Source organism: Scyliorhinus canicula, chromosome 2 (genome assembly GCF_902713615.1).
Source record: "Scyliorhinus canicula chromosome 2, sScyCan1.1, whole genome shotgun sequence".
NCBI classification, from domain to species: Eukaryota; Metazoa; Chordata; class Chondrichthyes; order Carcharhiniformes; family Scyliorhinidae; genus Scyliorhinus; species Scyliorhinus canicula.
In genome coordinates, this window is record NC_052147.1 from 197,903,903 (window position 1) to 197,931,291 (window position 27,389).

At 42.1% G+C, this 27,389-nt stretch overlaps 1 protein-coding gene across 1 annotated transcript in view; it reads right to left on the reverse strand.

The window, feature by feature from the left end:
• The window catches only part of agps (alkylglycerone phosphate synthase), a 213,311-nt gene that overhangs the window by 51,804 nt on the left and 134,118 nt on the right, over window positions 1–27,389 (reverse strand). Inside the window, exons 8-12 of the mRNA XM_038789318.1 lie at window positions 26,573–26,653; window positions 18,607–18,732; window positions 17,571–17,679; window positions 11,230–11,357; window positions 7,994–8,045 (exon numbers count right to left, since the gene is read on the reverse strand). Coding sequence (XP_038645246.1) covers window positions 7,994–8,045; window positions 11,230–11,357; window positions 17,571–17,679; window positions 18,607–18,732; window positions 26,573–26,653 — 496 coding nt within the window. The remainder of the gene's footprint in view (window positions 1–7,993; window positions 8,046–11,229; window positions 11,358–17,570; window positions 17,680–18,606; window positions 18,733–26,572; window positions 26,654–27,389) is intronic.

Genomic DNA, 27,389 nt, shown 5'->3' on the forward strand with positions numbered 1-27,389 from the left:
CCAGCTAGTGAAGGGAAACAAACTCAGATACCTGCAGCTTAAAGACAAGGACGTACCCGCGACCTCTGCAACGGACGCTACTAGAAGAACTACTGGACGCAGACAGTCTAGGTAGAGGAAACTACAGCGACATATACGAACAACTGATAGAGAGGGCTGAGACTGCACTGAATACGACGAGGAGGAAATGAGAGGAAGACTTGGAGCTCAAAATAGGGTTGGGACTCTGGAGCAAAGCACTACATAGGGTCAATTCCACCTCCATGTGCAAGACTAAACTTAACGCAACTAAAAATGGTACATAGAGCCCAGTTAACAAGAACTCGAATGAGCAGGTTGTTCCCGGAGGTGGAGGACATATGTGATTGGTGCCAAGGAGGCCCGGCCAACCACGCCCACATGTTCTGGTCTTGCCCCAAACTTGCTGGGTACTGGACAGCCTTCTTCAAAGCAAAGTCAAAAGTGGTGGGGATGAGGGTGGAGCCACGCCCAAAAGCGGCAGACTTCGGGGTATCACATCAGCCAGAACTCTTCATGGGGAGGAGGGTGGTCACCCTTGCCTTTGCCTCCCTGATCACCCGCCATGGAATCTTGCTCAACTGGCGGTCAGCAGCACAACTTAAAGCTGCAGACTGGTTGTTCATCCTTTCAAAATTTCTCCAAATGGAGAAAATCAAATTCACCATCCTTGGGTCGGGAAATGGCTTCCTTAAAACATGGGAGCCATTCACCCGGCTGTTCTGTGACCTGTTTGTGGCCAACATATAATTAGTAGCCAGAAGCTAGGGAGGAATGGCCAGGACAAGACAGAAGAGAGGAAAGTGAGGGAGGACCAGGGGGGAGATGAAGAGGTAGCCAAACCCAGCAGGAAGGGAAAGGGGGTAACAGAGAATGGGGGAAGGGAGGTGAAGAGGGCAGAGCAAAACAGGGGAGCCAGAGGAGAAAAAGATGAGGGACACAAGGTATATTTGTAAGTACACCATGTATAAAACACAATAAAAACACTTTGTGGGGCTACGGGGAAAAGTGTCCAACGGTTAGGTGGGGTTACAGGGAAAGGACAGGGGACTGGGCCTAGTTAAGGTACTCTTTTGAAGGGTCAGTGCAAACTCAATGGGCCGAAAGGCCTTCTTCTGCACTGTAGTGATTCAATGATGATTCTAAGCTTAAGGAGCTCACAACTGTATCCAATCCAGATAGAAAATGGTTTGGTATATTGCCATTTTCAGCAACTTAAAATAGCATTACTTGTGGTGAATTGCCACAATTTAAAATCCTTATTTCTTGCGATAAACTTACTTTCAGCGGTATCAATTAAATTGCACCAAGTTAGTAATCTTAAATCACATGGAACTTTCTTTGCAAAAAAACTTTGAAAAATACTGCTGATTGCTGGTTCGCGAGAGATTTTATATTCAGTGACATGAACCTAGTGACTAGAAACAGGGGCAGATGAACACATTTCAGCACAATTTTAGGTATGATCACTGATGGTACCCAAAGCAAAAACAGCACTCCACTAAAACTATTATATTAGTTAATACGGCAGCATATCTAGAGAAATGTTTGGGGGTTCAATCAGCCATTAAAAACCTTGATTAGCCAGGTCAGCGACCTGTCAAGCCTGTGCGGGATCTCTGCAACAGCAATTTAGCTTGTCCCACTCCCCTCCTCTCTCCCTATAGCCCTGCAAATTGTTTTCCTTCAAATGCATATCGAATTCGCTTTGACAATCGCAACTCCCCCCATCCCTTCAGGTAGCACTCTTCAGATTATAATTGTTAAATTAAGAAGTTTTCCCTCATGTCATCTTTGAATATCTTATCAGTCAGCGATACGACTCTTCCGTTAATGGAAACAGTTTCTCCTGATCTGCTTTGTCTGTGCCCCTCATGATTTTCAGTACTTCCATCAAATCTCTTCTAGAAGAGTAACCACCCCACATTATCCAATCTATTCACATAACCGAAGCTCCTGAATCCCAGAACCATACCAGCAAATCTTTTCTGTATTTTCTCTAAAGCCTTGGCATCCTTCCTTATAGCATAGCGTGTAAAGTTTGACATAATACTCTAGCTGAGATCGAACCAGTGTTTCATAATAAAATACTTGCTTTTGTACTTTATGCCTCCAATTATAAAGCCCAAAGTCCGGTATGCCTATTTAACTAGATTTTCCAATCTGCCCTGCCATCTGCACTGATTCACTTAGGTATCACTGCTCCTGCACCCCTTTAGAATTTCACCCTTTAGCTTATCTGACTTTCCTCTTTCTTCCTTTATTTCTATATTCCTAGGGCAGCACGGTAGCACAGTTGGTAGCATTGTTGTTTCACTGTGCAAAGGTCCCAGGTTCGATTCCCGGCTTGGGTTACTGTCTATGTGGAGTCTGCACTTTCTCCCTGTGTCTGCGTGGGTTTCCTCCAGGTGCTCTAGTTTTTATTGCCCATTTATTGCCCATCCCTATTGTCCTTGAGAAGGTGGTGGTAGGAAGCCTTCTTGAACCAATGAGGTCCATGTGGTGTAGGTGCACCCACAGTGCTGTTAGGGAGGGAGCTTTAATAATAATCTTTATTGTCACAAGTAGGCTTACGTTAACACTGCAATAAAGTTCCTGTGAAAAGCCCCTAATCGCCATATTCCGGCACCTGTTCGGGTACACAGAGGGAGAATTCAGAATGTCCAAATTACCTAATAGCACGTCTTTCGGGACTTTAGGATTTTGACCCAGTGAGCGTGAAGGAGCTGAGATATATTTTCAAGTCCGGGCGGTGAGTGACTTGGAGGGAAAATTTAAGGTGATAGTGTTCCCATGGATCTGTTGCTCTTAGACTTCTAGATGGTAGCTGTCATCAGTTTGGAAGGTACTGTCTACGGAACATTGGTCAGTTCCTGCAGTCCATTTTGTAGATGGTACACAGTTGCCACTGTGCGTTGGTGGTAGAGGGAGTGGATGTTCTTGGATGGGATACCAATCAAGTGTGTTGCTTTGTCCTGGGTGGTGTCGAGCTTCTTCAGTATTGTTGGGGCTGCACGCATCCAGGCAAGTGGAGAGTATTCCCTCAGACTCCTGACCTGTGCGTTGTAGACAGTGGACAGATTTTGGGGGGTCGGGAGGCAGGATACTCCTCGCAGAATTCCCAGCCTCTGACCTGCTCTTGCAGCCACAGTATTTATATGGCTAGTTCAGTTCCGTTTCTGGTCAATGGTAACCCCCCGGGGTGTTTGATAGTGGGGGATTTAGCGATGATAACACCATTGAACGCCAAGGTTAGATTCTCTTATTGGAGATGGTCAGTGCCTGGCACTTCTGTGGCATTAATGTTACTTGCCATTTGTCAGTGCAAGCCTGGATATTGTCCAGATTTTGCTGCATTTAGATTTGGATTGCTTCAGTATCTAAGGAGTCATGAATGGTGCTGAACATTGCCCAATCATCAGCGAACATCCCCACTTCTGACCTGATGGAATTAAGGTTATTGATTAAGCAGATGAAGACAGCTGGGCTGAGGGCACTACCCTAAGGAACACCTGCAGAGATGCCTGATCACTATCCTCCTCACAGTTCTCTACATTTGCATCATCTGCAAATTCCGAAATCATGCTTTGTAAACCTATCCATGTCATTAATATACGGAGCACAACAATGGTCCCAATGCTAACACCTGAGGAACACGAAGGTATACCATCCTCTGATCCAAAAAAACAAACAACTGTTCATCAATATTCTGTTTCCTGCAACTCAGCCAACTGCATATCCATTCTGCTACTGTCCCTTTTATTCATTGGCTTCAACTTTGCTGGCAAGCCTGTTATGTGGCACTTTATCAAGGGCATGAACATGGAAATTTACAAAACATTGTTAACTGCATTGTCCTCATCAACACTCTTTGTTGTCTCATGAAAATAAAAGTACTTATACCCAATTTTGTCCTGGATTATTGGTTCCAAAAGCTTTCCCATCACAGAGGTTAAACTGACTGACCTGTAGTTGCTGAGCTCATCCTTACAGACTTTTCTGAACAAGGGTATAACATTTGCAATTCTCCAGTCCTCTGGCACCACCCCTGTATAAAGAGGGTTGAATATTGTAACCAGTACTTCCTCAACTGCCACTATTTAATTTATTTCTTATTTTCCTCAGCATTTCAGTTGCATCCAATTAGGGTCCAGTGAGTTGAAAATGAAAAAATGAAAATCGCTTATTATCACAAGTAGGCTTCAATGAAGTTACCGTGAAAAACCCCTAGTCGCCACATTCCGGCACCTGTTCGGGGAGGCTGGTACGGGAATTGAACCGTGCTGCTGGCCTGCCTTCGTCTGCTTTAAAAGCCAGCAATTTAGCCCAGTGTGCTAAACCAGTTAACTTTAAGTACAGCATGATTTTCTAGTACTTCCTCGTTATCAATGTTTAGCCCAGGGGTGGGCAAACTTTTCCGTGCAAGGGCCACATTCAGAAATTCACAATTTTAAAGGGCCGCATAGTATATTAAGGAAAATAATTACTTCACCCGGTTATGATTCTGGGCGCCTCATATAGAACATAGAACAGTACAGCACAGAACAGGCCCTTCGGCCCTCGACGTTGTGCCAAGCAATGATCACCCTACTCAAGTCAACGTATCCACCCTATACCAGTAAGTAACCCAACAGCCCCCCCATTAACTTTAAAAAAAATAAATTTAAAATTTTGTTTATTAATGACTTGGTGGGCCGCATAAAGACCTTTGGCGGGCCGCATGCGGCCTGCGGGCCGTAGTTTGCCCACCCCTGGTTTAGCCCATTTAATACCCTCTTTTTCACCATGATCTTTGCAGCAACATCTTCCTCGGTAAAGACAGGTGCCAATTACTCATTTCGTACCTCAGCAATACCCTCTCCCTACATGTGTGGCTCTCCTTTTTGGTGGCTGATCAGCCACACCCTTTCACTTGCTCTTTTACTATTTATTCCTATAGAAGACCTTGAGATCCTCCTTTTATGTGAATTGCAAGACTTGTCTTTCTCTGTCCTTGGCTCAATTTCCTTTTTCACTTTCCCTCTGAACGTCATATTCATTCAATCTGGTACCCACACGTATTATCAACCTATCATCTGTTTTACACACCCTTCTCGTGCTTCTCTCTTTCATCGTCTAAGCAGCTCTAGCTTTGGTCACCTTACCTACCCTCTCATGGGAATGTACCTTGACAGTACTGAACATCTCCTCTTTAAAGACAGCCCATTGATCTGTTACAGTTTTGCCTCCCAGTCATTGATTCAGATTCATCTGGGACATACCTATTTTTAATGTACTGAAACTGGCCCTCCACTTAAGTATTTTTTACACTAAATTGCTACTTGTCATTCAACGTGGCTAATCTGAACATAATAACACTATGATCATTGTTTCTCAACTGTTCCACTACTGACATTGATCCACTTTTCACACTACAGAACGTTTAGTCACTTCGGCAAAAACTAAATGACTAATTGAGAATGCAAACTTGGTGTTCACTAGTTTAGTGACCATTTCCCAAACATACAATACCATCCATTACGGCAATAAAGTTTTCATACTTTACATTTTAAACATTTAGTGGTCGCATGCAATATCACTCTCTGTAGAGGTAGAACACTTAGCCACAACACATTTCACACGTGCCATTTAGAACTCACTTGGTAGCCTTCTCACCTGAGCCAGAAGCTTGTGGGTTCATTACAGTACTATAGCTCAAATATTTAGGTTGACGCTGTAGTGCAGTACTGAGAGAATGGTATATGAATATACTGTTCGGTGGCATATTAAACCATGGCTCCATCTGCCCCATCAGGTGGATGTAAAAAGATCCCATGGCACTATCTCAGAAGAGCTCGGGGGTATTCCTGGTGTTCTGGCTAATATTTGTCCCTCAATCAATCATAAAATAGATTATTTGATCATGATCACATTGATGGTTGTGGGATCTTGCTGTGTGCAAATTGGCTATCCTATCACCTACATTCCAAGTGACGCAAACTCAAAAATGCACTTTGGGTACGCCCATGGTCATAAAAGGTGCTATATAAATGCAACTCTTTCATTTCACAGTTGAACTAAACTGTCAATAAACCATCATCTTCTATAATGAACTTGTCACCAAGTTAAATTCTACGCTTTGACAAAGGGTCACCCAGACTCGAAACGTCAGCTCTTTTCTCTCCCTACAGCTGCTGCCAGACCTGCTGAGATTTTCCAACATTTTCTCTTTGGTTTCAGATTCCAGCATCTGCAGTAATTTGCTTTTATCCAAGTTAAATTCTAAACTGTTCACAGTAGTTTGTAGATGTTAAGTATTAAACTACATTGCAAATTGACTATAGAATGACTGAACGCAATTTAAAATATAAGAAGCATTTAAAATATGAGCTACAATTTGGCTTGGCCTTTAACTGTGAACTCTCTAGATAATTAGTTTCTTCTGTTCAGCTCTGTGATGTGCAAACACAAAAGAGAAAAAAAATCAAATCCTGAAAGCTACTCAAAGTAATGAGGTCTCTTAGGAACTCTACACTGAGCCCAGCGATATCAAATCTTTCTGATATTCAGTAACCAGCCCATCATTAAACGTGATGTGATGTTTGGTCAAAACTACAATGGAGGATAATCCAAAATTTCAGTCATTACATTTAGAGAAAATAAAAAGTAACATGATACTAATTATTTTGTCATAACAGATTTTTCGGTGCAACAGATTGGGTAGAGTGCTGGTGGCAATGCAGTATTCTGTAACCACTGAATGGTTTGATGTATTCACTTGAGGTTTGCCATTTCACACTTACAAAGACCTTACTCAAGACGCAGGAAGCTGTTCACAGCGGCACCCTCAAATGTTTTGAAGCTTTATGGTAATCCACCAAGGGTCACGTCATTAATAAGAGAATATGGGCACATGATTGCAGTATCTAATGGATAAAATGAGCATTGATTGCCCTTTTTTTCCTTTATGCATGTTGGAAATTTAGACTTCCATACGCAAATTTATTATTTTGTAATGAAGTGAAAACATTCAGAAACATTGCAGAGATTAGTCATCCAGTGCTTTGAAACATTGTGTTGATCTGGAGGCATAAATGTACAAACCATAGAGTGTCCTTTGAACAACAAATGTATATCCTAGAGGGCTGTGGAAGCTCAGTCATTGCCTATGTTTAAAGCAGAGATTGATAGACTTCTGATTAACAACAAAGATTTTTGGGGATAGTATGTGTAAAATGTATTGAAGTATCTGATCGGCCATGATCTTATTAAATGGAGGAGCAGGCTTGGTGGGTTGAATGGCCTACGCCTGTTGTATGTTCCCATGTTTTATAAACCAATTTGACAAATGACCAGCACTTTGACATTTATATTTAATAATCCTGAATTTCTGAGCAATTTATCACACCCGTGAACCCTCTTCAACCAGTGCTAGATCTGACTTCAGGCAATCTCAACACGAATTCAAATTTAAGTCAATAAAACCAAATTGGGATAATCATGAGCCACTTAACAGCCCTAAAGATAGGTTTCACTGGATTAATGTCCGCTATTCATGGAAGGTACATGCTGTAACTTGAATGACTAGATTGGCCTTTCATTTTGGGACCAGAGATTCAAACCCAGAGGTGAGAGCAAAAGCTAAATTAAGAAAATATATATTTATTAAAAGACTGTAACAGAACCTTTCAAGTCCGGCTTTTGCTCCCTTCCCTTGTCAATGTAATTAACTGGATATTCAGCCACAATTCTAGCCCATGGCTGAAACAAGGAGAGTAGAAAAAGGACCCCTGATAATCGACTACCTGTATTATGATGTTTGACAGTGTCATTTAACTTGGGGAGTCTATGTCTGACATTATCAATGTCAATTCATGTAGCACTGAATTTTTCCATCTTTAGCTTTTATAGGTCATACAATAAATTAAAATACAAATATCAAAATTAATATATATTAATAAAAAAAAAGCTATTTCAAGAATTAATATTTGCTTACCAAACTGGAACTGTGTATTGTCCATTAGACGGATTGATGCAGGAGCACATCTCTGAAGAGATGAAAATATAAAACAAAGTCTCACACTGATATCAAAATAAACTAAATAATAATTTTGAAGGGGCAAGAAATGTGTGGTTTTACTCCTGCCAAATATGCAATTTTCAATTTTTGGTGCAATACTTTAGCATTTGAACTAGTATCATAATCTTTATTAGTGTCACAAGTAGGTTTTCATTAACATCACAATTAAAATAGGTGAAAATCACCTTGTAGAGGATGTAGAGGAAATGTGGGACAACAAGCTCATTTATATATACTACCAACGCCAGAGGTCCCAGCACTGATCCCTTCTGAATACCACTAGCAACAGATCCCCATTCTGAAAAATACCCTTCCACCGCTGCTCTGTCTTCTATATCCAAGCCAGTTCTGTATCCATCTGGCCAGCTCACCCCGAATCCCATGATTTTAGTTTGTGGACCAGTCTGCCATGTAGGACCTTGTCAAACAAGTCCATATAAATTACATCGACAGCCCTTCCCTCGTCAATTTTCTTTGTCAAATTTTCAAAAAGCTCAATCAAGTTGGTGGGACATGATCTTCCCTGTACAAAACCATGCTGCCTGTCACTAACTAATCCATTTCCCTCCAAATGTGCATACATCCTGTCCCTCAGTATATTTTCCAAAAGCTTCCCCATCATTGATGTCAGGTTCACCAGCCTATCATTTTCTGGATTGTCCCTGCTTCCTTTCTTAAATAAAGACATTGGCTATTCTCCAGTTCTCTGGAGCCTCGCCTACGGTCAAAGAAGATGTGAAGATATCGGTGAAGGACCCAGCTATTTCTCCCCTTGCCTCCCGCAGTAACCTGGGATAGATCCCATCCAGCCCCAGGGACTTGTCTACCTTAATGCAATTTAGGATACTCAACACTTCCTCCTTTGATATATTGCCGTTCTCAAGAAAGTTCACACACCTATCCCTGACTTCAACATCCGTCAAGTCCTTCACTCTGGTGAATACCGATACAAAGTACTGATGAAGGATTTCACCCTCTTCCTGTGGTTCCACACATAACTTCCCTCCATTGACCTTAAGTGGGCCGACACTTTCTCTTGCTCCTAATATATGCATAAAAAGCCTTGAAATTCTCCTTGACCATGTTTGCTAAAGACATTTCATGGCCTCCTTTAGCCCACCTAATTCCATGTTTAATTTCCTTCCTACTTTCACTGTACTCCTCAAGGGCTTTGTCAGTTTTTAGATGCTTTTACCTATCGTATGCTTCCTTAGCTCAATTTCCCTTGTCATCCATGGTTCCCGAATTCTGCCATTTCTATCCTTCAATTTTGCGGCCCGCTCTTCAATCAACTGGCCTTTAAAAGCCTCCCATATGTCAGACGGGATTTGCCCTCAAATTGCCGCTCCCAATCCACATTCCCCAGTTCCTGTCTAATTTGGATGTAATTGGCCCCCGCCCAATAAAGCACCCTCATCCGTGGGCCATGGTAGCATCGTGGTTAGCACTATTGCTTCAAAGCACCAGGGTCCCAGGCTCAATTCCCAGCTTGGGTCACTGTCTGTGCGGAGTCTGCTGGTTCTTCAAGTGTCTGCATGGGTTTCCTCCGGGTGCTCCGGTTTCCTCCCACAAGTGCCGAAAGACGTGCTGTTTGGTAATTTCGACATTCTAAATTCTCCCTCCGTGAACGTGAACAAGCGGCGGAATGTGGCAACTAGGGAATTTTCACAGCAAGTTCATTGCCATGTTAATGTAAGCCGACTTGTGACATTAAAGATTATTTAATTTTTATTTCATTTCTTGTCCTTATCCATGACTACTCGAAATCTTATGAAATTATGATTGCTATGTCCAAAATGCTCCCCCACTGAAACATCAATCACCTGGCTTGACTCATTCCCCAATACCAAGTCTAATATGACCCGCTCCCTGTATGGATTGTCAACTTATTGCATCAAAAAGCCCTCCTGGACACATCTAACAAATTGCTCTCCATCCGAGCCCCTGGCTGTAAGGGGGCTCCCAGTTAATAGGGGGGAAGTTAAAATCGTTCATCACAAGTACCCTGCTTTTTTCACACCTTTTCAATATTTGACTACACAACTGTTTCGCTGTCTCGTGTGGGCTGTTGGGAGATCTATGGAACACTCAACATTGTGATTTCACCCTTCTATGGATTGGATTTGTTTATTGTCACGTGTACCGAGGTACAGTGAAAAGTATTTCTGTGTGCAGCTCAAACAGATCATTTCGTACATGAGTATTATTCCTGAGATCCACCCATAATGCCTCACTGCAAGATCCCTCCAATGTGTCCTCCCTCAACAGCTGTGATCTGTTCCCTAATCAGCAATGCAACTCCCCCACCTCTTTTGTTTCCCCCTCTGCCCCATCTAAAACAACGATATTCATGGCAGCACGGTAGCAAAGTGGTTAGCACTGTTTCTTCACAGCTCCTGGGTCCCTGGTTCGATTCCCGGTTTGGGTCACTGTCCACTGTGCGGAGTCTGCACGTTCTCCCCGTGTGCGCGTGGGTTTCCTCCGGGTTCTCCGGTTTCCTCCCACAGTCCAAAGATTTGCAGGTTACGTGGATTGGCCATGATAAATTGGTGTCCAAAAAAGGTAAGGTGGGGTTACTGGGTTACAACGATGGGATAGGCTTAAGTGGGGTGCTCTTTCCCAGGACTGGTGCAGAATCGATGGGCCAAAGGGCCTCCTTCTGCACTGTAAATTATATGATTCTATGATTAAGCTGCCAGTCCTGACCCTCCTTTAACCATGTCTCCGTAATTGCAATTACGTCATAGTCCCATGCCGTAAATCAAGCTTTCAGTTCATCTGTTTTACCTGTTATACTTCTTGCATTGAAGCAAATGCACTCCAGACCTACAGTCCTGCTGAGGTCTGCTGCTTCCCTCTGCCTTCTCTTACTCTGTGCTATGTTTACCTCAGTCTCACTTTTTTCCCCAGTCTCTACACTTCTGGCCTGCTGTTCCGGTTCCCACCCCACTGCCACACTTGTTTAAGCTCATTCATTGTATATCGGTCTATGTTTCCATAAAGCATGACTTCTAATCCCTCAAAAAAAAGGGATTTCAAAACTTTCTTTGCAGATGCCAGAATTCCAACTGTTCAGTGCTGGGTATGACTATAGCTATTTTGTTGGAGTAAATGTTCAGATATCTTACATGCAAAAAAGAATAATTAATTACCTGTCGTGCTACTTCTCGTAAACAGGCCACACCATGTTCAAAATTTGGAAACACAATAGAGCCATATTTCTGATATTCAGGCAAAGCCCTAATCTTTATTGTGACCTCTGTGACAACACCAAGTGTTCCTGAAATGAGAGAAAAGAATCTGAAAAAAGGGGAAATACACAGAAATTACAATGTTTTTAGCAGTTAAAGAACCTTATATCACCATCTACTAACTTAGTCAGCTCCAAGCTAAATGTACAGTTCCTATGTCTACTGGTCTAAGTTACATGGTTTCTCTGTTGTACATTAACTAGCTTCCTCAGAATACTTGAATGTTGGGTCGATTAAAACAACTATAGATTACAATCATTTTAAAATGAACAGAATAATATTAATAAAATTAGTCCAAACTGTCAGCATTTACATCGGCGTATCCAAATATTTGGGTCACTGCACATGTAATAATGTTAAAACTTTACAACTTGATCATTTCAGTGCATTTCTGAAATACCATTTATGCGAAATAAGTTTGCATTTATTGTTTATACACGTGAGATTTTACAATGCCATGAAAGAATGTTACGTTGTACCACAAGATGTCATGGAAGAACCCTAACTGGCAAACTATCGATGTAAAAGGGGATAATAGTCCCTCTGGATTATAATTTTTTTAAATAACCACAGTGAACAGAATAGGCCTGTGAGCAGTGCTTTATTATTTCCCTGTGGCAAGCTTCCAAACTTGGTAATGCTACCAGGACAGATGCCAAGTAGAGGACAGACCAAGTGTCTCACCAACTCCCTTCAGAGAAGAAAAGAAAACCAGTGGTTCATCACCCTTGGGCTGCTCTTGTCTATATCTAACTATACCAACAGAAAAGTGGGCTTTACAATCTTCCACCCTTTATTGCCTTACAGGGGTTCACAATTCATTCTGGGATGCAAATATGGTACTGCAAACTATGTGCTGAGTCACAGAAAACGAGCATGCAGGTGCAGCAGATAATAAGGAAAGCAAATGGAATGTTTGGCATTTATAGCAAAAGGAATTGAGTATATAAAGGTAAGGAAGTGTTGTTGCAACTATACAAGGCATTGGTCAGACCACACCTGGAGTATTGTGCACAGTATTGGTCCCCTTATTTGAGGAAAGATGGAGTGGCATTGGAGGCAGTTCAGAGGAGGTTCACCAGATTGATTTCGGAGATGAGGGGTTTGTTGTATGAATAGAGATTGAACAGTTTAGGTCTTTACTTTCTAGAGTTTAGAAGAATGAGGGGAGATCTTATTGAGGATACAAGATGCTAAATGGTATGGATAAAGTAGACCTGGATCTGATGCTTCCTCTTGTGGGGCATTCTAAAACGAGAGGCCAGAACCTTAGAATAAGAGGTAGCAAATTTAAAACAGATTTGAGGAGAAACTACTTCTCCCAAAGGGTTGTGAATCTGGAATTCGCTAATGATGATGTGCTACCGTGCTGCCCATCCACTACCCCACAGTGCGGTGGATGCAGGGAGAATGAGTTAATTTGAGGAGTTAGACAGAGTTTTAATTGCTAATGGGTTGAAGGGTTATGGAGTACGGGCCGGACGATGGAGTTGAGGCCAGGATGGGTTCAGCCATGATCACATTGAGGATGTTAGGCTCAGGAGGCTAAATTGCCTATTCCCGCTCCTAGGTCATATGTTCCAGCGAGGAGATGCTCTGGCTGATTTGGCAGTCCAGCTCTTCGTCTGTAACATTGCAGGTAGCAGATGAGGAACATATCAGCCCCGATAGAATGGCGGAGCTGACTCGATGGGCCGAATGGCCCGATTCTGCTCCTATATCTCATTAACTTTTGTGCATTTTCAAAGCCAAAGAGCTAACAGATACATACAAATACCAAATGGTCAACAATTGTAACTATGGTATAATGCCTGGCATTTATATTTAAAATCATGTACAATGGAACAGAAAAATGCGAGAAGTAAAAGATTTTTAAAAGAACATTTCTGATGAACATTCTCCACCAGGGTTTTAGGTTCATTGGTCTTTCCCGATACCAGCAATTTGTAATATTGATTCTCAACAAAACTGCCTTAATGACACTGGTCGGGATTCTCCGAGCCCGCGCCGGCTCGGAGAATCGCCGGGGGAGATTGAGAATCCCGCCACGCCGCTTGGACGCCGGCCTCCGGTCACCGCCAATTCTCCGCGCTCGACGGGCCGAGTGCCCGCCCAGTCCCGCTGGCGTGGTTCACAAAAGGTCCCACCCAGCAGGACCTCGCCATTCTGGTGGGGGCGCGGGGGATCCGACTCTGGGTGGGCGTCTCCACAGTGGCCAGGCCCGGGATCAGGGGCTACCGATTGGCGCGTGCGCTCATTCCAGGGGGGTGGTCTATGTTCCTCCACGCCGATCCCCTGTAGGGCTCCGCCACGTTGCGCGTGCAGGGCCGGCTTTCGGCGCCGGAGCAGCGCACAGCATTCCGGCGTCGTTCTAGTCCCCTGAAATCCGGAGAATAACTGGGCCAGGAGGCCCGTTGACGCCGGAGTACACCACTCCAGTGTTTACGCCAGCGTCAACACTTGGCTGGGATTTCAGAGAATCCCGGCCACTAGCACCTGCCAAAACCCTCTACGCTTTGGTCATGCCCAAAACATGTGGACATGATTTGCTGGACTTTCCGTGCACCTCGCACACCTATCTTCTACCCCGAAAAACCTGCTCATCCTAGCGGCTGTCATGTGTGCTGGTGGACTACCTTAAATTGTATTAGGCTGAGCCTGGCACATGATGAGGACGTATTAACCCTGCTCAGGGCATCCGCCCATAGCCCCGCCTGTAACTCTCCTCCTAGCTCGTCTTCCCACTTGCCCTTAATCTCCTCCACCGGAGTTTCCTCCGCCTCTGAAAGCTCCTGGTAAATATCCAATACCTTCCCTTCTCCCACCCAGATACTGGAAACTACTCTATCCTGTTTCACCCGTGGCGGCAGCAGCCAAGTAAATGGACACGCACACTGATCACAGCTAAGGTTGCCAACACTCCTGGAATTTCAATTTCATAATACAATCAAGCAGAGTCAAAACATTTCATGATTTTCTACATGTCCCAGAACAACCTCCTTAATAACGGATTCTAGCATTTTCCCATGAAATGTTAGGCCCATGTTTCCTGCTTTCTGTCCCTATTATTTCTTGGATATAGGTGTTACAGTTGGAGTTTTCCATTCAGCAAGGGACAGTTGGGCAGCAAGGTAGCACAGTGGGTAGCACTGTTGCTTCAAGAGGTGGCTAGCACGAGGGGACATAGCCTTAAATTGAGGGGTAATAGATATAGGACAGACGTCAGAGGTAGGTTTTTTACGCAAAGAGTAGTGAGGCCGTGGAATGCCCTACCTGCAACAGTAGTGAACTCGCCAACGTTGAGGGCATTTAAAAGTTTATTGGATAAGCATATGGATGATAAGGGCATAGTGTAGGTTAGATGGCCTTTAGTTTTTGACTTCCCATGTCGGTGCAACATCGTGGGCCGAAGGGCCTGTACTGCGCTGTATCGTTCTATGTTCTATGTTCACAGCGTCAGGGTCTCGGGTTCAATTCCCGGCTGGTTCACTGTCTGTGCGGAGTCTGCATGTTCTCCCCGTGTCAGCATGAGTTTCCTCCGGGTGCTCCAGTTTCCTCCTCCTCGTCCCGAAAGACGTGCTGTCAGGTAATTTGGACATTCTGAATTCTCCTCTGTGTACCCAAACAGGCACTGGAATATAGTGACTAGGGGCATTTCACAGTGACTTCATTGCAATATAAGCCTACTTGTGACAATAAAGATTATTATAAAACTTTCCAAAATCTACAGAATTTTGGAAGATTATAACAAAAGCACCGTCACTCCTGCCACTGCCTTTAAAACCCTAGTTATGGGGATGCCGGCGTTGGACTGGGGTGGGCATAGTAAGAAGTCTTACAACACCAGGTCCAACAGGTTTATTTGGAAGCACAAGCTTTCAGAGCGTAGCTCCTTCATCAGATGAGTGAAGAGGTTTAAAACCCGAGGCTGCAGGCCATTAGGTCCAGGGAACTTGTCTACATTTAGTCCTCTTGGTGTGCTTTCGTACTCATTCTCTTGTGATAATGCTTTGTGTTAAGATCTTCCTTGTCTTCTGCCCCCTGATTTTCTACTTTCATTGGGTTACTTTTAGTGCCATCTGTTGTGAAGACAAATACAAAATATGTATTCAAAGTCTCCGCCATTCCCTAATTTCTCTTTACTAATTCCCTATTCTTATCCTCTAACAAAGAAATGCTTATTGTAGCGACTCGCTCGCTTTTTTATAAGCTCATCGAAGCATTTACTATCTGTTCTTATATTTCTTGCTGGTTTACTTTCAATCTATTTTTTCCTATTTTTGCTTGATCATCTTTTGCTGGTTTCAAAAATATTCCCAATATTTTAGCCTAAGACTGATCGTTACAACATCAAGGCCATTTCTTTCAACTTGATTCCTTAGTTAACCATAGAGTCTCACAGGGCGGAATGCAGTCAAAGGGCTGAGCATGTTTCCTGTTGCAGAGAGCAACTGGAAACCACGCCATATCTTCTGTCCCCGGTGTAATTAATTATGCATCCAGGAATTTTGAGTTATCTTCTGTGGCAGTACAGGCTTGATGTCATGCGGCCCAACATCATATCTGGGTGCCATATTTAAAACCGCCCAACATCACTGACCTATCACCGAAGAAAGAAGACGGGCCTCCCAAAGGAAGAAGACAGGCCTCCCAAAGGGTGAAGGCGGGCCTCCCAAAGGGTGAAGACGGGCCTCCCAAAGGGTGAAGACGGGCCTCCCAAAGGAAGAAGACGGGCCTCCCAAAGGAAGAAGACGGGCCTCCCAAAGGAAGAAGACGGGCCTCCCAAAGGAAGAAGACGGGCCTCCCAAAGGAAGAAGACGGGCCTCCCAAAGGAAGAAGACGGGCCTCCCAAAGGAAGAAGACGGGCCTCCCAAAGGAAGAAGACGGGCCTCCCAAAGGAAGAAGACGGGCCTCCCAAAGGAAGAAGACGGGCCTCCCAAAGGAAGAAGGCGGGCTTCCCAAAGGAAGAAGACGGGCCTCCCAAAGGAAGAAGACGGGCCTCCCAAAGGGTGAAGGCGGGCCTCCCAAAGGAAGAAGACGGGCCTCCCAAAGGAAGAAGACGGGCCTCCCAAAGGAAGAAGACGGGCTTCCCAAAGGAAGAAGACGGGCCTCCCAAAGGAAGAAGACGGGCCTCCCAAAGGAAGAAGACGGGCCTCCCAAAGGAAGAAGACGGGCCTCGCAAAGGGTGAAGACGGGCCTCCCAAAGGAAGAAGACGGGCCTCCCAAAGGAAGAAGACGGGCCTCCCAAAGGAAGAAGACGGGCCTCCCAAAGGAAGAAGGCGGGCTTCCCAAAGGAAGAAGGCGGGCTTCCCAAAGGAAGAAGACGGGCCTCCCAAAGGAAGAAGACGGGCCTCCCAAAGGAAGAAGACGGGCCTCCCAAAGGAAGAAGACGGGCCTCCCAAAGGAAGAAAACGGGCAACCCAAAGGAAGAAGACAGGCTTCCAGAAATACTGAAGCTGGAAGATGAACCTCCTTGATGGCACTAAAGCTGGAAGATTCTGATAGATGCTTCCCAGCCAATGTGGTGTCCCGGCGTCCAGGGTCACTCGTGGCCTTCATCCTGAACTCGAGGTAGCGCAGGCCTTCCTCCTGACGTTTGCACACAACATTGGTCGTGTTCAGGAACATAAATTGAGTCCAGAAAGCAAGAGGCAGGAGTCAGAAGGAACTAATCACAATCATCCTCAGTATTTAGGAGGAATTCAAAATTGGATTGAACATATTATTCCCAAATCAGACAAAGGTTTCATAGTTTGAGGATGTTCAAAATAACACACGTTCCAAAAGTTCCCCATTGTTAGTTTAGATGGGCAGCATGGTCACCACAGGCTTGGAGGGCCGAAGGGCCTGTTCCTGTGCTGTACTTTTCTTTGTTCTTTGTTACCCAAACACAACTACCAAGTATCAATAATAATAGACAGAATATGTTGGAAATGCTCAAGTTAGCTCAACTGTCAGCAACAATTTGTAAAACTCAAGACTACATTTTTTTTAAGTACTTATCATACAGAAAACATTCCCTCAATCACTTTAACATGGCATTTCACAACATGCCATTCGGTCCAACAAGTCTATGCCACTTTTTGTGCTTCAAAGAGCTTTCTGCCATATTAACTTATCACACCCAACTAACATATCCTTTTATTCCTTTCACTCACTCATCTAATTGTCACACACTTATTTAATTTTCCCTTACTGTATTACAATTGGAAAAACTGAACAGGTAAAAACAGAAATGGTACCTTCAGATCCCATAATGAAGTGGTAAATATCAGGGCCAGTTGACATTCTTGGACCTTGACAACTTTTTTCTACTATTCCTCTTGGTGTAATCATTTTTATATACACAACCTGTTGACACAGTAAAAGCCACAAATTATTGGCTATAGCCCAGTTCAAGAAAAACATTGTGTGAAGCTAACCAAAGAGAAAATGCTGGAAAACCTCAGCAGGTCTGGCAGAATCTGTTGGGAGAGAAAAGAGCTAACGTTTTGAGTACAGATGACCCTTTGTCGAAGCTGAATTTAACTGAACTTAACCCTTTGTGTGGTTAAATTTGATATTCAGTGAGTATTGCTGAAAAGGGAAGCATGTTGCCAAAGTGTTTCATCTTGCAGTTACCAGGCCAAACACAAGAATGCTAAATTTCAAACAAGCACAACAATTTATACCACAGATTTCTTCCCACAAGTCCCAAAAGGCATGCTGGTTAGGTGAATTGGACATTACGAATTCTCCCTCTATGTACCCGAACAAGTGGCGTAGTGCGGCGACTAGGGGATTTTCTCAGTAACTTCGTTGCTGTGTTAATGTAGCTTACTTGTGACACTAATAAAGATTGTTTAAAAAAGATGAAAATGCTGATGACTGGTTGTCAAGTTGACTTTGAAGACATGCCATAGATAAAGTAACAAGAAATTATAGACTTCCCGTGCTTTTGGATAATTCAAAAAACACAAGGCTTGATCATATTCCTTTTGTTTGCAGCCATTATTATTCCTCCAGGTAATATACCATCCTGACCAAGACGTCTGTCCCAATTATTTAATCAGTACTGGATTGAAATGCTGCTCTTTGCTGCTGAATATCATTGGGAATATCAGCAGCATAAAGTCTGAAGTAGTTCAGAGCAGGAGCCCAATATAGCCTTGCCTAGGCAAACGGAGATGAGCAATAAATGCAGCACACAGATAAAAAATGAAAATATTGGGAGTTATGCTCGATTACCTTGAAGAAGCCAATCAAATGCAATATAGTTACGCGTTTTCAACTACTCACCAGGTCTTCAATGTTACCGTAGATATTTTTTTTCATGCCTGAAGCCCTCGTAGCTACCCAGCCTCCAAGGCTGCTGAACTCCATCGAATCGGGTTCATGCCCTGTGCAGTAGCCATGTTCACCGAGCTTCAACAAGAAGAGTGTATTAGATTTGCAAACAATAAGCCCAATGGAATAATATTGGAACATTTTATGTTGGTATGCACCGTTGAAGCAGTTTTTTGTACATACTCCACAACCAGCATGATATTCTTCACTGTTTGTAGAAGGCAATGAATGAAACAATCCAGCCAATCTGTTATTTATAAATTGGCAACTACCATTATGGAACTTTTTTTCACATTAAAGCATAAATTCCTTTAATTGAAATTCCATTTTCAACTGAAATGGATTCAGAATTTGTCATTATCTATAACAATTTGAGCACTAAATAAAAGGCTGCTATCTCATGCAAAATGCCAGATCCAATTCAAACATGAAAACTGCTGAAAAAAGTGAGACACGTTCCTGAAGCTTTTCGTCTCAAACTCATCAGGACAAATGGCAGAATCCAAATATCAAACAATCAAGCCCATTTTTACCACATGAGAAAAGGCTACTGACTGGAACAAGTCTTCTCTGATTGGTTGAGATGTAGCCGTGGTGAAAATAACAGGGAAATTATAGGCTCGCTATGCTTCTGGGTAATTAAAAGATGCAAGACTTGTTGCGGTAATTTGAAATTTGGCATTCTTGTGATTGTCCTGATGATTGTTAGACAAAGAAACCTTTGGCAACATGTTTCTCTTTTCAACAATATTCTGGTTCAAAGAAGAAAAATTCAGAAAGTTACTGCTTTCAGAACAGAACCAACAGTTTTGAAAATTATTTAGCTTGAGATTATTAGCAAGCTCAACAATTTCAATATCGTAATGCTTTATGTACTAAAATCAAAACCGAAGAGCTAACAATAAAAATTATCACAGCACAGTCACCATGGAGTCAATTAAAGCAGCTTGCCTATAAGAATGGGGACAAAAGTACTTTCAATAAGGAGGTTCTTTTGCCATATCATTTAAATTCATAGTTTCCTCTAACAACTCATTACTATCCACCTCCAGTGTCAATCATACACGCAACATGGACAAACTCAGGATTTTCCCCATAGGCAGTGTATTTTTTCCAAGAGGCATAAACAATAAAAAAATCCACATGAGCCTGATTAGATAACTTATAGGCATGGACATTTTGATAACTTATTGCACATTGATACTTAAAACTGAATCCAGGGCCTAATGAAGACAGAGTTGGCCAAGTGAAATGGGAAAATAGGTTAAAAGGAAAGACAATTTAAGGAGATATTTAATAACTTTCAAAGATACGCTCCACTGAGAAAGGAAGATTCTACGAGAAGGGTGCACCATCCATGGCTACTAAGGAAGGTGAGCATGGTATCAAATTGAAAGATAGGATGTACAATGTAGATCAGAGGATTGGAAAATTTCAGAAACTAGCAAAGAATGGCTAAAAAAATTAGGAAGAAATTGAAGTATGAGAGAAAACTGACAATATAAAAACAGAAACTTCTACAGGTATAACATTTTTGTTTTAATTTAAGGAGCAATTAAGCATGGCCAATCTAACTACCCTGCACATCTCTGGGTTGTGGAGGTGAGACTCACGCAGACACGGGGAGAATGTTCTACAGGTACATATAATTGAAAAGAGACTGGGGAATTGAGGATGGCACGGTGGCTGGCACTGCTGCCTCACGACGCTGAGGGCCTGGGTTCGATCCGGGCTCCAGGTAACTGTCCATGTGGAGTTTGCACATTCTCCCACTGTCTACTTGGGTCTCACCTCCACAACCCAAAAAGATGTGATGGGTAGGTGAATTGGCCACACTAAAATTGCCTCTTTATTGGAAAAACAAAGAATTGGATACTCGAGATTAAAAAAAGACTGGGAAATTAATCATGGGAAACAAGGAAATTAGAGATTTTGAACTAATATTTTGTATCTGTCTTTAGAATAGAAAACATCCCAAGAAAATCAAGAGGTGAAAGGGATGGAGGAACTTCAAAAACAAATCACCATCACAAGAGAAAAAGTACCAGGAAAATTAACTGGACTAAAGGCTGACAAGTCCCTTGGACACGATAGTCTGTATCTTAGGGTGTTAAAAGAAGTGGCTGTCGAGATGGTGGAAACAATGGATGTAATCTTCCAAAATTCCCTAAATTCTCGAAAGGTACCGGCGGATTGTTATTTTTATTCGGAGAAAGACAGAAAGCAGGAAATTAAAGGCCAGTATCATTAGCAAAATGCTAGAATCCATTATTGAGGTAGTAGCAGGATACTTAGAAAATCATAACGTGATCAGGCGGGGTCAACGTGATTTTGTGAAAGGGAAACAGTGTTTTACAAATTTAATAGTTCTTTGAGGATGTAACAAGCAGGGTGGGTAAAAAGTTACTGGTAGGTGTCGTGTATTTGGATTTTCAAAAGGCATTCAATAAGATGTCACTAAAAGGTTATTCATGAAGTCCCCGCTTCCCCAACCTTTGCCCTCGCTCGAGGTGGGGTGATCCTCAGGTTAAATCACCACTGCTCAGCTCTTCCCCCTCAAAAGAGGAAAGCAGCCTATGATCATCTGAAACTATGGCGTCTTCACCTTACCTTTCACTAAAAGGTTACTGCATAGGATAAAAGTTCAGTGTGTTGGGAGTGATATATTAGCCTGGATAGAGGATAGGCTAACTAATGGGGAAACAGAAAAAGCTAAGATAAATGGGTAATTTTCTGGTCAGCAAACTGTAATAAGTGGAGTGGTACATTGATCAATGGTGGATCTCAACTATTTATGACCGACTGTTTTGTCACCAGATTTACAGTTGATACAAATATAAGTAGGAAAGCAAGTTCTGAGGAGGATCTGAAGAATCTGCAATGGGATATAGATATGTTAAGTGAGCCTTCAAAAAAATTGACAGTGGAGAATGTGGGAAATGTGAGGTTGTCCACTTTGGCAGAAAGAATAGAAAAGATTATTATTTAATTGGAGAGGGACTGTACAATGTTGCGGTACAGAGGGATTTTATACACGAACATAAAAAGTTGAAGTGCAGAAACAGCATGTCATTAGGAAGGCAAACAGAATGTTGGGCTTTCTTGCAAAGGGAACAAGTATAAAAGTATGGAAGTGTTGCTATAACTGTGCAGAGCATTGGTGAGACCTCACCTGAAGTACTGTGTACAGTTTTGGTCTCTTTACTTAAGGATGTATTTGCATTGGAAGTAGTTCAGAGAAGTGCCACTAGGCAGATCCTGGGATGATGGGGTTGCCTTGCAAGGAAAGGTTAAACAGGTTGGGTCTATACTCACTGGAGTTTAGAAGTATCAGAGGTGATTTTGGTAAAACATAAGTTTTTAAGGGGACTTGACAGGGGATGCTTCTCCTCATGGGGGAATCTAGAAATAGGGAGCATAGTTTAAAAATAAGGGGTCTCCCATGTAAGACAGAGAAGGAGGCAAAATTTCTTCTTTGAGGATCGGTAATCTTTCCCTCAAGAAAACATTGGCAGTTGGGTCATTGAATACATTCAGAGTTGAGTTAGGAAAATTTTGTTTGAACAAGGGAATCAAGTATTGTGGGGTGCAGGCAGGAAAGTGGAGTTAAGACTATAATCAGATTAGCCATGAGTTTATTGAATGTTGGAGAAACCTTATAATTCTTTTCCAAATCCTTTTTTAAAAACCAATTAGGGGGAAATTTAGCGTGGCCAATTCACCTACTCTGCATATCATTTTGGGTCGTGGGGGTTAGACCCACGCAAACACTGGAAGAATGTGCAAATCCACACGGACAGTGACCTAGAGCCGTGATGGAACCCGGGTCCCCAGCGCTGTGAGGCAGCAGTGCTAACCACTGCACCACCGTGCCGCCTTGCTCCTATTTATTCTGATTTTATTTCATGTCCGTCCAACCCTTTAACCTGAGTAAATTAACAGAACTTAAATTTAAGCAGATAAAATGTCTGTTCATATTTTCTACGTCAAGTGGTCTGTTCTTAACAGTTGAAATCCATCGATTTTACAAATCTGCTTACTAGATAGTGGATTTACAGTAGCAATACTACCCTCACTTGCAGGCCTTGTTGTTTACAGTAACCAATGGCAAATTTCACAAGTCCTTTGGCTACATATTAATTGTGTCACATTACACTAGCTCAATTACTCATTGTTGAAACATTTGAGACAAGAAAATCTTAACTATCACAGATGCTAGTGGATCAGCGGTTTGGATAATTAGTCTTTAGTTGCAAATACTCAGGAACTGAAATATATGTGGCATCACAGGTGAAAAATTATTGAAACACTGTTCTTGGATACATTTTACTGCAACCCCTAAATGGGGTTTCTGAAAAAATTAATTAGTACAGGATATTAATACCAATTATGTGGATGAGGGAACAAGGTATATGCTCTCACTGGAAGAACTGGCAAAATTCCAGAATTCTATCCAGAATATGATGAGTTTAAATAATAGAGCTGTAGTTTAATCAGCATGGCAGCAGATTACCATACATGTTCCCAGATATACATCACCATTGGCTGTAACTAATAGAAGTCACTGAACGCCAAAGGTACAGAAAGTGCCATGTTTACAAAAGTGTGTGGTTAAGTCAAATGTATATGGCTATCACATTTAACTAAATTGCATTAGCAATATAATATTGCATGAAAATAACTCTGTAATGCATGCTCCGATCTGTAAAATGTCACAAACTACTTTCAAATTAAAAATTCATAAGAAAGTGGCACTTTGAATTCTTTTGCATATTACATTTTGCAAGCAGAATAGATTTCTGTCATGGCAATTGGCAGAAAACATTTGTAAACTGCCTGCAGTAAAACCTCTTAAAAAGTGATATATCTTGGAACCATCTGGCAGGAAAAACACTGATCCTTTGTGGAACACATCAACATCTACTTGAGATGCAGCACAAGTGTTCTGGCACATCAACTGATTACTAATTCCTAATTTTCAGAATTTGCTTTGTTATTCCATCTGCTCAACACCTGAGTCTAAACGCCTCAAAAATTAAAAGGAACATTTGGGCATTTCCTCAAAGATGGTTAAACCTTGGATCTTGCCTATATTTATACTCTGGAAATGTATTACACATAATATTGATTTACAACCCACTCAGTACTAAACATGCTCTGTAATATATACCAGCATTTTCAACCAACTGATGTCTTTAAAGAAAAAAGCATTTTGCATTGCTCAAATCTTCACGGCTATGAACAGTCAACAGGTCCTCGTTAACAGCACATTTAATCCTCTCACAATATTAACCGGGTGCCAAATTGATACACAGGTTCAAAATGCTTGGTTAAATTATTCCAAATATCGTGTCCTCTTTTATTCAACAGGATAACAATAACAAATGCTAACAGCACACCTGAGACTCAACCCATAACAATAAAATTGACAAAGTTGGTGCAGAGATTTTCTTAATGTACTGAAACGTCAGGTGAAGGGCTAACTTCAGAACTACCTTTCATTATCCTAGCATTTTCCAGATTTAAGTGCCATAATTCAATGTTTTGAAACTATAGAAAAACAGACTTAAAAACAGGATGGCTATGGTTTACAAACTTATATATTTAAAATGGAAACTTGTCTCAAAAATGTGATGAATTATACCCATAGGTGAGTCTAAAGATATATTGAATCATCAGAACACAAGCTTTTGTCAAATCTAACTGTTGTACTTAAACGTGACCACAGGGTGGCACTATAGCAGTACATTTTACCAAGAATGGTAAAGCTAAAGACATAAGAAGCCCTTAGGAATTTGTTCTCATGTTTTTGTTGAGTTATATGACTTGCCAGACTATTCAGTTGCACAATATTACTGCGTCATCTGTGAATTTCCAGCATTCCTTAAATGTCTTCCCTGGCCAGATCATTCTGCCTGGCACTGTTGGTTGCTCAGCTACCTTTCAGGTGGCTTAGTGTCTGCCCGGTTCACTGGCCTTGTAAAACTGCTATCCGGTCAATACTTATGCCGCCCAATCAGAGAGGAACACAGTTGTCAGTGCAGCTTCGCCCCATCCCAGTCATTCAGCCTGTTGGCCATTTGTCATTAGTGTTACTTACTAAAGCATCCTATCCCGCCATCCCACATAAAAGACGTCAAATCCATCAAAGGCAGCATGGTAGCATAGTGGTCAGCACAGTTGCTTCACAGCTCCAGGGTCCCAGGTTCAATCCCTGGCTTGGGTCACTGTCTGCGTGGAGTCTGCACTTTCTCCCCATGTGTGCATGGGTTTACTCCGGGTACTCTGGTTTCCTCCCACAAAGATCTGCAGGTTAAGTAGACTGGCCATGCTAAATTGCCCTTAGTGCCCAAACAAAAAGGTTAATTGGGGTTAAGAGGATGGGGTAGAGGAGGCATGGCTTTGAGTGGGGTGCTCTTTACATGGGTCGGTGCAGACTCGATGGGCTGAATGGCCTCCTTCTGCACTGTAAATTCTATGATAATTCTATGAAATCAATAATCATGAATGAGTTGCAATGCTAAATTTCTTAATATTTCCTGATGCCCAGTCTTTCTTTAAAACTGATGTGTTAGGATCCTTTCAATTTTTTTTCTTTTTTCTTTCATGGGATGTGGACATTGTTGCCCAAGTGAACCAAGTGACTTGTTCGGTCATTTCAGAGGGAAGTTAAAAGTCAACCACTTTGCTGTGCTTCTGGAGTCACAGGCAGGCCAGACCACGCAAGGCAAGCAGATTCCCTTTCCTAAAGCATATTAGTGAACCAGATGGGGTTTTTCGGACAGACAATAATAGTTTCAATCATCATGATTTCTGGGACAAGCATTCAATTCCAATTATTTTTAATTGAATTTGTTTTAATTCAATCAGCTGCCATTGCAGAATTTGAACTCGCATTCACCTGGTTCGCACCAGTGACATTACTGCTACGCCATATTTTATTATCCCCCACATCTTTATTTAGTTGACTCTCAATGTATTCAATATATGCATTTGAAATATTTCCAACTGACTAATTTCCTTAGTGTTGTTTCACACCATTTTATACAACGGTTTTAAATTCATGAACTGCCCATTTTCAAATAATGCACCTGGAAGTTGATGTTTGGTTTCCTTGTACTCTTCCCCAACCTCTCTCCCAATCCCATTCTTCTTCCCCATTTACCCATCCTATAAGCCCACCCAATTCCACTCTCCCTTCAGTTTTTTCTGATTACTCTTCCCATTTCTTATCCCCTTCCCCTCTACATGAAGCACTTATTTCAATAGTGCAGCCACTTCCTTTAGACTTCAAAATTACTCTAACATCCTCCAGTGACCTTTGTTTTTTTTTTCATTCCCCAACCCATAGATTTTTAGCTTTCTTCTGCCAGCTTCTCTTTATACTCTGTCTTCCCATACCCTCAAATGCTATTTTATTCCAAAACCCCATACCCAGCTCATTATTCCTCTCCCTCCTGTTCCTTCCTCCTCTTGTTCTCCATTCTTGCAGTCCTAGCCCAAATATTCTCTATCATATAATCCTCTTGACTTAAAGATGGTACTTAGTTTTAAAATTCCAGGTGCAGCAACATGCAGATCAATAATCAATGAATGAGTTGCAACGTAAAATTTCAAAATGCAACATTTTCCTGCAGTTACAAAATCACCTGTAAATGGTATTATGATAGGACCATAAAAGGACCAAAGGACCATTCAGTGTAAGTACTCATCACGGGAACAAAAAAGGATAATAAGCAAGTGGTTTGTTAAAATATAAGATATTTAAAGAAAAAAACCCACAAATTTAATATAGTTTTTCCAACTTTCAAACCCCTTCAGCTCGAATGCAAAAGTCATCCATTTGCCAAGTCAGCTTTGCTAAATTTTACTACTCATTCCATAAGGATTGCTAAACACTGAACAGACCCAATCTTACCTGTCTTTCAAGATCTTGCCCAGTAATGCCAGCCTCCACATGAGCTGTCAAATTCTTTTCATCGACCCACAATATTCGATTCTGTTTTTGTAAAAAATTGGAACAAACATCTATTTCAGTCCAATAATACCTTCAACATCTACTAATGTTCAAAATATTTCACAAGCTTCTCCTTATACTTGAACCATCTAATATCAATACTTGCAATTAAACAATACAAAGGACATGACACTGAACACATTTTCATACTGGGAAAGGTTCCATGAGTGCACAACATCCTCTAATATATTAAATGAATTACTCATTCTTTTTTTAATAAATTTAGAGTACCCAATTTTTTTCCCCCACTTAAGGGGCAGTTTAGCTTGGCCAATCCACCTAACCTGCAGATTTTTGGGTTGTGGGGGTGAAACCCCCGCAGACACAGGGAGAATGTGCAAACACCACACGGACAGTGACCCAGAGCCGGGATTCGAACCTGGGTCCTCAGAGCCGCAGTCCCAGTGCTAACCACTGCGTCACATGCCGTCCCATTACTCATTCTTAAGCATATGCAGGGAGACTAAGCAAGATTCTTGAGAGCAGGGAGGGAGCACATCACAGCCATCTTCAGTTCTTTCCCCACCCACGATCCGAACAATGAACACATCCAACGGGGGTCAATAGATAAAAGATCAGGAGTAGGAATCCATTATTAACACAGGAATGTAGGGGATAACTGTAGCAACCACAATACCATCCCTTAACCGAGGTCAATTGACTCAGCACAGACCACAAATCATTGTCTTCAGCAGCTGAGCCATTGTAAAGTTACAAT